General features: G+C 44.5%; 1 protein-coding gene across 1 annotated transcript in view; it reads right to left on the reverse strand.

Moving 5' to 3' along the window:
* Positions 1-8,256: 8,256 nt before the first annotated feature.
* The window catches only part of LOC103178715 (glutamate receptor 3), a 78,442-nt gene continuing 75,311 nt past the window's right edge, over positions 8,257-11,387 (reverse strand). Inside the window, exon 15 of the mRNA XM_042340829.1 lies at positions 8,257-9,442. Coding sequence (XP_042196763.1) covers positions 9,278-9,442 — 165 coding nt within the window. The 3' untranslated portion in view covers positions 8,257-9,277. The remainder of the gene's footprint in view (positions 9,443-11,387) is intronic.

An 11,387-nucleotide genomic window follows, 5' to 3' on the forward strand; every position in this document is an offset into this window, starting at 1 on the left:
TTTGGTTTTCTTTGGCCGAGCAAATTCGTATGTTCCTATTGAACCGTTTATTCAAATCTTGCTTCAGTGTACTTTCCTGAGGAAAGAGACAAATGTCTGGCACAAATTTAAGTGTTTTTTTTTTAAAGAGAAGTTATAAATGAAAATGTGTACCCTGGCGTATTTACTTAAGCAATGTTCAGAGATAATGTCTCATGCTCCGAAGGGCATTTATTTGCAGCAAATCTTTATTTGATTCGGTCTCTTTTTCTGAAGGCAATGATGAATGGATTCCTGGTATTAAAATACGGGGAAGATAAATGAATAGCCGAATAAAGTGAATCTAAATAACGACGTGGGTTTTAATAGAATGTGTGCATCACACTGTTGCACCTGAAAGCTGAGTGACTTTGAGGCTCTCTGTAATGAAACTCATTACTTAGAAAGCTTAAAGCTTAATGCACAGAGAAGCACTCTTCTGTTGTAAATTACTCTATGAGTAATGATACAGGGTGTACATGATACTGAGCACAATTATTAGCCACACCACAGTGGATCCTTTGCGGGGAAAAAAAAATCCGCTTTAACCTTGCCTCAAAATCTCACACAGAGATGTCAGGCAATCCGGGCTGTTTATGGCAGTGCATTCAGCAATTCCTCACAAAAATAATCATCCTCATCTGGAGTGAAACAGGCTCCAGTTAGTCCTGTTTATTTACCTATGACACAACTGACTTACTGCATCCCCGTTGCCCTGTTATTGTCTGAGTTGAGCGCATGGAATGTGGTCCATTTGATGGCGTTGTTAGCAAATAAGCACAGAATGCGAGCGGATTTGACTGTCCATCGACTTGTGTCCGCCTGTCTCAGTTGCAGCGCTCTCGCCTCCGAGTCAGAAGGTTCCGGGTTCGAGCCCCACATTGGAACTTGGAATCACACCATCTAAGACGACGCTCCAAATGCGGGGCTGGGGGTTACGGTGCACTGTCGGAGGTGCCGTCCTTCGGGTGAGGTGTTTAACCCGAGGTTTTTGTCTGCCTGTTCAGGTGGACTTTAAAGAGCCCGAAGCGCTATTCAAAAAGAGAAGGGAGTTCCTCTGCCCTGGAGTCCTGGTCAACAGCAGCCCCCCAAATAAAATTGGTCGCTCCTCTATGTGACATCGCTTAGGTGCAGATTGGCTGCTGCGTTTCACCCACAAGATACACTTTACAGTAAATCCCGTGAAGCACTTTGGGACGTCTCAATGACATGATAATGCACTACATCAAAGGCAAGGATTATTATTGTTGTCATAGTTATGTAAAGGAGCAAGATAGATCATTGGAAGGAAACTCTTAACTCGGGTTGACTAATCAGCTGCCGATGCAGGCTTTATGTACTGGGTTTATTTACTGCCTGTGGATATCTGGGAATCTCTCCCAGGATCTTGCAGTCAGTGAGGCTGCAATAAAAATATCCATTCAAATCTTAAGAATTATAGACTCCAGGCTGATCAGAATCCTGGCACGCCAACAATTTAATCCAAGTCCCCATCAAATGGACATCTAGCAGATTGGTACAAGATGGTTCAAAAAAAAAAAGCCATCAGACTCCCAACAGGGCTGAGCGAAAGGCTCAGAAGAGACCTTAAACCCGTCGGCCCATTCCAATGGATTGCACAGATCCCACCATATTATCCGAAAACATAAAATTGGTCATTCACTTCATGGCTGTTTGTGGAACATCGCAGTGGGGCAAGTTGGCTCCTGCGTTCGCCAACAAAAGCACTCAGTCACTACACTTTGATCTGCGAAGCACTTTGAAAGGTTTTGATGTGATAAAGTGCTATATTAAAGGCAAGGATTATTATTATCAGCATTATTATCATTATAATAATAGGTTGTCTAATCAGCCAACCAATTAGAAATAATTTGTTGGGCGACAAAAGATTTCTCCGCTGCTCGTTCCTAATTTAGCGACGAGATTGTGGTTGCACGATAGAAAGTAAATGACCAAGTTTATTTTCCGAACAATATTTGAATCAAGCGAATGGAGGAGATGCGAGAATTGGCTTCGGATCGTGAGGAGGGAAAGAGTGTAACTATAATTAGACCAGTCATTGACTTCCCCAGTGAAAATCAGTCCACGTGTCACATTTTATTTGTCCTTCATCTGATTTTTCTCCTGAACCTGCTGATTTTTGCTCGGAGATGGGCCCAGGAAGTGCCTCTGTGTGTGTGTGTGTGTGTGTGTGTGTATGTGTGTGTGACATCCTGGCCAGATGGCCATTCTGCGTGTTAGAGCCAGGAATGTGAGCGCTGGCAGCTTATCGAGTCGTGGGAGCTTTCCAGCTCCATTCTCGGCAGATGTTCGCACACCTATGCATAGCAACAACAAGTTTCATTTATGTGGCTTATTTTCCTTCCCTTCCCTGTAAAGGCAAGGGCCATTAGAGGCAATTGCAGCGCCTGAATTGTGACTGTCGGCCACAGCTGGCATCTGTTAATTTTAGTACAGGCTGGCAACTAAATTTGGGACCTTCTGGGGCTGAGTGACTTGATTTTGCTCCAGGCAGTGACTTTATGAATGGGACCAGGAAAGGGAACTGCAAATGTTATTTTGAGTGATAAAATGGAACTCGTTTATCTTTTTCCGCGATGATAATCCATCACGCTGCTTATAGTCGGGAGCTGCCTGTGGTTAGGACTTCATGAAGAGCACCAGGCGTGCAACGTAATGTTTCACTCGCACATTCACACACTCTCGCACTGACTGACCAAAAAAAAAAGGATTCATCGTGTCCTGGGCAGCAGTGGCAATAAGATAATAATAATAATAACCCTTGCATTTGATTTAATAGCTTTATCAAGTCGTTGAGACGTCTCAAAGCGCTTCACAGAATATACTGTAAAGTGCAGTGACTGTGTATTTCGTGGGCGAAAAGATCTCATTAGTAAAGGGAGAGAACAGGAATGACAGTCTTGGGTATGAAAACTCAACTGAACGTACAGTGCTAGTGCTCACAGCCAGATTGCTGCAGGAGCCCTGATTGATTGGGATGTGCGAAGAATCAAAAAAAATGGTCAATCCTTGCACAGCCGCTGAGGAAAGCTGTTCAACGGTATGAACATCAAGGCACAGTCAAGCCACAGCTGTTTTCTTGCGGAATTGCCCCGCGGTGCTCGCTGAGAGCACGAGAAGGCCCTGAAGAATTTGGGCGCCAAAGGACAAAGCCGCACATCTCGCGCTATCTGCTGCCTGAAGATTCTTAACGGCCGGGCAAATTGATAAGGAGTTGCCTTTGGGCAGGAGTTGGGATCGATGGGGAATTGGCGGGGAATCTGGAAGGGAATTGAGCCCTTGTGGCGCGAGGTCGCTGGCCTGTTTAGAAGTCGCGGACTGCACACGTGTCCACGTCGTCGGCGCTGAGCCATATTTCCGATGGGACACGAGTCAGTATCGCTTCACGGCCTGGCAGGTGACACTCGGGCTTGACAAATTTCCCCGGCCTCCGCGCCCGATTCCGTTGGTCTGTTCTGTCACACGCTATTACTTTGGCCTGCGTCTCGGAAAGGGGTTGACCTAGGAGCTGGCTCGCAGCTCAGTGAGCACGGTCACGCCTGGCTGACGGGACCTCTGCCTGATCTTCGAAGCCCCAGAGGCACCGACGTAACGAGCTACACGGAGGAACCAGATAACATCGTCAAAAAGCGATGCTTCCATCAATCAGCCGGGAAATGTTCCGCTCACAACAATACACCCAAGGCTCAGGGTGGTTTGGCTGCACAGGGGAGGTGTCAGAATTGATATTTCAATGGAGAGGACGTAAGGCGTAGCTACAGGAGGCAACAATCTCCAGCTGCCTTCAAGAGGAGGAGATGATTATCATCATCGTAATAATAATATTAATCCTCGCATTTCACGTCGTTGAGACGTATCAAAGCTCTTCACCGTACACACAGTAAAACGTATTTTGTGGGTGAAGCGCGGCATCCAATTGCACACGGCAGCGTCCCACGAAGAGTCGTGGATTGAGTGACCGCATTTTTGTTTGGGGAGGATTATTATTAGCCCCGGAAAGCCACCCGCCAATCGACTAACAACCGGGTTCCCACGTACTACTGCTCGGTAAACAGAGGCGCGTGGACTAAGGAAACGTGCCTAAGATTTCGCTTCAACAGGAATCGAACCCGGGACCTCTTGCTTGCGAGGCGAGAGCCCTGACCACTACGCTTCCGAGACACCTCAATGCCCTGACAGCGGGAACTCATTTCGCCTACAATTTTCACCTAAAAATGATCTCTGAAAAGTGCAAAGCGCAACTGGCCCCGATATTTGAAGTCGTTTTATACCCGGAGGAGCTTTTTAAACAAAAAAAAACCAGAGCAGCTATTAACCTTAATGCTGTAATGATTTCTGACTTGCCTCCCTCTCAGTATTTCAATTGCTTATGTTAATTCAACCTCCTTCTCAGTGCAGAACACATCATCTGCTCCCAACCAATTCCTCTGACGCTTTTGCACCTACGCAAATTTCTTTTTTTTTTAAAAAAAGAATTCCGAGTAAACAACGTTAGTTATAATTCACAATGCGAGTTTATTTTTTTTTGGGGTGAAACCTTCTCCCTTCCGACCCTGACTTGTTTTCAGCTGACAATTCTCCTGTCTCTTGCGGAATTGTCTTCACTTCTGGGAGAGGGATGCGGGTGGGGGAGGGTGTTTGAAGGAGGCCGAGCGGGGTGGTGGGTGGTGGGGAGTCAAGGAAGCTGCAAAATCGTTGCTGACTGGAGTTGTCTGTCAGCAGGATAATTGATCACGGAGCCAAGGGAGACCCACGCACACGGCTGATCCAAGCATCACTAATCATCCATACAGGCTCCAGCAAGGAATAGCAGCCTGGCCCAGTGACCGTCTGCCTACTGCTCCCCACCTACAGATTAAATGACTCCGCACCTCAAGGACAGCGATTGTACCTTGAGTTTCGTGGCAAATTTGGACGGGGAGGGGAATACAATAATCCTTGCCGTTTGATAAAGCGCCTTATCACGTTGTTTCAAATCGCATCATAGGATAGACTGTAAATTGGATTGATTTGTGGATTTTGTGGGCAAAGCACGGCAGCCAATTGCACACAGCAGCGTCCCACAAACAGTCGTGGATTAAGTGACCAAATTGATATTTTGGAGGGATTATTACCCTTAGAAATTGATCCACCAATCGACCCAGAACCGGGTTCCTCCTCACTGCTAGGTAAACAGAGGCATGTAGAGTAAGGAAACTTGCCGAAGGTTTCACCCTGCCCGGGAAATCGAACCCGGGTCTACTCGCTTTCGAGGTGGGCGCTCTAACCACTAAACAATCAGTATTAAATGTTATACCAATATTAAACCGGGGTAAACCGGAGATAAGAGTCCGCATTTCTTTGAAATGGACGCCACCAGGTCTGGAGCTTATTTCCCGGCGTTAGAAGTTTAAACTAAAACCAAGGTAGAGCTGATGAAATGGAAGTTTCCCCACAGGCGTATGATTTATGCTTGTCCTTGCACTCAACGCACTTATGGAAATGGGGTCACGTTGCTGGATTGCTAGATCCCACAGGAGCTTTATTGCTACACTTGGCTGGATCCAATTAATTTACTTAAGTCCTGGAGTAATTCACTTCCTTTTTTTAAAATTCAGAGACGTTTGTGAAATAATTTAGGGACCCGAATACAATTTGTGTAACGCCTGTAACAAACCCATCGTATGAAGGACTGAATCTTGGCAGTTGTACACTTGATGCCATGTATTTGGAACGCATACAGGTTCTGGAAGGTGATGTTAACTGTGAGTTTGTATCGCGAGCGCTGTTCACATCAGCTGTGACCGTGTTTATAGAGCAGCTCTTAACAATAACTTAAACAACGGTCCTAGCGTTCGATGCACCTCCTTTCATTTTGGGGAAGACGTTTCCAAAGCCCTTCGCAGGCGTTTCCTGTGAAGCGTAGCGACAGTGTATTTTGCAGGCGAGCAAAATTTTTATCTTGGGCCTCGTTTTCAGTCCCACGACAATGTGCGCCAATTGCGCTACGGTTTCAATACCCCGAACAGCAGTCCTTTGCGTTCGGTATGGCCCCTTTCACATTGGGAGGATGTCTCGAAGCGGCGAAGTGGCCAGACCGTGTCGTTTTTGTGGGCCAATGCGGCAGGCGGTTTGCGCAAATGGTGCCGTAACTGAAAGTGGCCGTCCTTGGAACTCGCCTGTTGTGCTGCCTCGTTTTGTTCTTCATCATCCGATGGAAGTTCGTTCAACCCCCCCCCCACCCCTCAAACCCTCACCAAAGCTTCAGCGGGTGCCTTTGGCGGGCTAGCACCCAAAGTGGGCACCGTGCCATGCTCCACACCAATGATCTGAAGCAGATCAGGGTAACTTCTTCCCACTCGCAGTCAAGTTGCAGCCCACTATTCGATTTAACTTTGGCGACAGTAACTTTGATTTGGTTGGAAAAAACCCCGCACCCACCTAAGCGAATGATCAATAATTGCATTCGAATCCTTCTCTGCTGACTGGCAGCCCTGACTGTCGCCCAAACACAGTCGCCCAACACTCCTCTGTCCATCTGCATAACAGGTGACAATCTGCCCGAACGCTATTTATCACCCGTTTGATTCACTTTCCCCACACAGCTCGACGACATCAGACAAGGTTAGCTTGTTAATCAGGAGTGTATTATTTAGACTCGATGTGTTTTTAAGAGAAAGCGCCTTCACCCTGGGATGGGATCAATCCTGCCGGGAAGTGACATGTTGCCTTTGATCCTGTGAAATGCGGCTGATAAATAAATTAAAAATGCAGCGAAATGATATGCTGTTGTGTTGTCAAATATCGGTTCAGAGGAAAACTAAATCCTACTATGACCCAGATTTAACATGCATCAAGAGTGACTGTGGCAAAACCCACCCCCCACTCGCCCCCACCAAAAAAAAAAAAGCTTACTGTAGTAACGACCGAATTAGGAAATCTTCTTATTGCAGATCTTCCCACAATTGGGTCAAAACTGCAGGATTTCCTAACCGGATTCCCTAGAAAGGGTTTCGCCCACAAAATACACAGTTAATCCACTTTGCGATATATTCTGTGAAGGGCTTCGGGAGCTCTCAACGACGTGATAAGGCGCTGTGTCAAATGCAAGCATTATTATAATAATAATTACTATTATTAAAGGAATCCCATCAGAAGTTCCCCTCAACCTGCAGATGTAGATGTGCATGGGAAAATGCTGACCTGAATATAAAGGTTCCCATTACGAGCCAACGCTGTTCGGACTGTTTGGACTTGGACAGAATTGTATTGCCGTGCTCCCAGTTTTGCTCTAAAGCTTCGCAGTGCATGACCTGCTAACGCAGGGTACACGTGGGGGCTGCAGCACAGAACAGCGACGGAACGCTGTTCAACAACCCGGCCTCGAAACGGCAGCGATTTAGCAGCGATTAAATGACTCGCGGCCCGTCTTGACACTCTGACTCATTTCACCCGCGTAGGTGAGGTAATGGCCTCCATCTCAGACACTGCGACCTATAGCGGCAGGTTCGAGTGAGAAAAGAGGCTTTTCAGAGACTGGGTGTCTTCGTGTCGCTCGGAGCTTCAGCCGCAAGAAAAACGAGCTCACCAAAGAACGAACCTTTGGGCTCATCCAACAGATACACTGCGATTCCGTCAGACGTTTTCGACATCAACAACAAAATTACATTTGTTTAGCGCCTTAAGACGCCGCGTTGTTTTTTTTTTTCTGTACAGTTTATTTACAAAATGTATTAAAAGTCCTTTCTTTTACATTGCCTCCTGAACGAGGCTGGGGTGAATAATATCCTCTCATGCAACGTTACGCCGTAATAATCGCTAGTTTTGCTCTGGTTAACTTTTTGTTTGTTTTTTCGTCGTGTTTCGCTGAAGTGCATCGTTCCAACCGAGAATACAGAAAGAGTTCCTTAAGTGACTACGGCTCAACTTCTAACAGCTTGAAGTTATTAGCGAGAAAGTGTAGGCAACGAAAAAAAAACAATCGAGTTACATGCAAGTTTTTTTTTAAAAAAAAAACAACAAAACCAAACAAGGTCTTTCTCCTCTCGGTGAATGCAGCCTTCACTTTTCGTTCGGAAAACTGACACAAGTCGATAAATCTACATTTTGTTTCTGTTCATATAATCCTTTTTTTAAAAAAAATCATTTCCCACACACCTCCTTCATTCCCCCCTCCGCACCATTTCCCTCCCCCTCCTCACTACCCCCTCACCACCCTACACCCACCCCCCGCTCACCGCTTTATAGCCTTTTTTTTAAAATTTAATTTACTTACAGCGCTCTGTAATTAATCCTTTCTCACCTGCTCAGGCCACTTAAGAGACTAAGATTGAAAGATCTTCTCAATAATCGCAGACGCCTGAAAATGTTCAGACAGGAAAGGTTAACCGTTGTTGCTTCTTATATAAAATTAGGCCATTTTGTTATTGTGATGTTCACATTCCATTTGACATTCTGATGGCTGTCTCTTCCCCCCACTTTGCCTCTATCCTCTCCCTCCTCCCACACATACACACACACACACACACACAGAGTCCAGTTCATGAACCCAAATCTCGACATATTAACAGAGGTAATTAGTATGCAGATACTTCACTGAAACAGCCTAGTTTTTTTCTCTTTTATATATATCTATATATATATATATAGAATACGTTCATATATATATAAGAAAAACACTTGATAATTAATGCGTCGTCGTAGAAAAGATATCATGTAAGAATTTTTTTTAAACCACAGTATCTGGCAAGAAAAACCCGCTTGTTTTTTTCTTTTTAAACGTAACCGTTATTTTGGCAAATCAATCGGTTCTGAAAACAATTACTGCGGCCTTTTTTCCTGTTCTGTCAGCATTATTTTATGTCGTAAGTAGCCTCAGCCCTTTGAGTGCTTTTCAATTTCCCATTTTAATTGATGGCTGGGAGATTTTATATATATATATGTATATATATATATATATTCTTTCACACTCAAAAGTGTTAATAAGCTTTAGTTAATTTGTTACATGAAACCTTTTCATTCCACAGAGAGTTGTGTACCAAACAATGGCTTTTTGCTGAACTAAAATTGAATTATTATTTTTTATTCCGGTATATAATTTCACAGAGGATCTTGGCTCTCTTTGACCTCTTGTCTGTCCTGTGTGTGTGTGTTTTTTTTTCAAGCAAGCTAGAGTCTTATTGTAAATCCGAGCGATGAGTTGCATTGTCGTGTATCTCCATTATGTTCCATAAGGCACTGAAAGGAGTATTCAGTTTGTTTAGGAAAAGTCTGCCGCGCCATCAGCTACTCTCGAGCCACGTCTGACACCCGGTACAGCGTGCCGTGACAGCAGGTAGTCAGGGGTCATGGCACGGATATTTACTCCAATGCTTCCAAATATGGACAGTGTTCTTTTGGGTCGTGTGGCATCGGCATAATTCAGCTGTCAACAGAGGGAGAGAGAGAGAGAGAGAGAGAAAAAACAGAATCCCATCGTTAAAAAAAACTTAAAACGTCTTGCAAACGAAATAAGCACTTGATCGGGAGACACAATTTATGGGTTGGGTTTTTTTTTTTACAAGTTGCTATTTAAATATATATATACAAATATAAAACATATAGAGATATATATATTAATAAAAAAAAGTGCGTTTAGTTCCCCCCCCCAAAAAAACGAAACAACATTAAAAACTTCTGAGCAGTGCAAAAGAAAAGTATCGGGTGAGCTGAAGCAAAGCGCGGAAAAAGAGCCGAATTAAGTTGGTTTGATGAATTGGCGAAATCAGTGATTTTGCCCAGCGTGGAATGCCTAAAAGACTTTAAACTTATGCATGTACCCAGTCCACTAATTCTATCAAGGCCATGTAATGACATTAAATAGTGTGGTAGATTAGGCTTGCAGAATTGGGGGCCACAAAGGTTTGAGAAATGTGAAACTGGAAAGGAGTCAGCCACACTACTGCAGCCCAACCTTAACGTTAAATGCAAATATTCATCCACAAAATACACATGCAGCCACTCTAACTTGACAGTGGAACCCCGGAAAGCGCTTTGAGCTCTACAAGAACATAGCAACAGGAAGAGGCCATCCAGCCCCTCAAGCCTGCTCCGCCATTCTATTAGATCATGGCTGACCTGCACTTCAACTCCAATTTTTTTTTTAAAAAAAAGGTATTTTGATGATGTGATAAGGCGCTGTATCAAACATGAGGATTATTATTATCATAATAATTATAATTGGCCATTATCTAAATTCTATTAAAAATAGAAATCATAATTCAATGGTCCCATAAGATCTGGACTAGTAACTTAATCGTACAGTTGTCGACCGTACTTGTTAACACTCCTCCAAACAATAAGACTCCTGCACTAATATTTTCATAATTAGCCCGTTATGTATGCGGGGTCGGGGTGGGGGGAGAAAATAATTCACAAGCTGAGCAGATCGGCTACGTTAGAGTTGCTGTCTGCTCGTGACCCCCTCAAACAAGTCAATTTGTTCCCATTCACACTGATCTCATTTACATTTTAACATAATACGTTTGGCAGAGCTGCTCTGAGTTGCTGTCAGTGCCAGCCAGTTGACATGTTATAATTGGCAGTCACTTGGGGTCATCATTCCTTCCCACTGAATTCCCACTAAGTCCTTTCTTACCCCTCCCTCTCTCCCTCCCATGCCCTCCGTTCCTCCTTTGAATTATCGTATCTGGCAGAGGAAACCGGTTTTGTTAGTTATCATTGCCTCGGCAAAGTAATTATCTCAGATCATTCTCCGCTGTGGAGTCAATTGAGTAACAATGAAACGAGAGTGCGGCGAGGTGGGATTGGGAGGGCTGGGAAACCAAGGCTGCATTGAGTTTGGCGCCTCCACTCCAAATTGTGAACTCAGGTAATCCAAGGCTCAGTAAAGCTTCACAGAGACGAGAGGATAGCCCCCATCTGTGTCTCTGAAAGCTTTGGGGTGAAATTCCTTTTGCCCACCGAGCCCAGGAACCTTGACTCCTTTGCCAAGAGGAATTTCTCTCTTTTTGTGTCCAATTCCTTCAGCTAATCTATAATAATGCAGTTATGAACCAACTAACAAGAAGTAACTACATATGATGCATCGAGACAGGGTATTAACCCTTTTGAACCTGGGGAAATCCGAACTTCTATTCTGAACATTTTTGCATGAACACTTCCCTCGTCATCCCCCTGAACATCCCCCTCCCCGCACTGTTGCACACACTGATATACAACGTGTTCTGTAAACTCGGGTGCAGTTTGAACCATATTAAGTAAGAACATGTTAATGTGCCTTCAGTAAGTACAGTAAATTCCTGATAACTCGTCACTCCAAAGGAAAGGGACTTAGTGGCGAGTTAGGCATGTGTATAAGTACATGAGTA

Source organism: Callorhinchus milii, unplaced genomic scaffold (assembly GCF_018977255.1).
Source record: "Callorhinchus milii isolate IMCB2004 unplaced genomic scaffold, IMCB_Cmil_1.0 Scaffold15, whole genome shotgun sequence".
Classification (NCBI taxonomy): Eukaryota; Metazoa; Chordata; class Chondrichthyes; order Chimaeriformes; family Callorhinchidae; genus Callorhinchus; species Callorhinchus milii.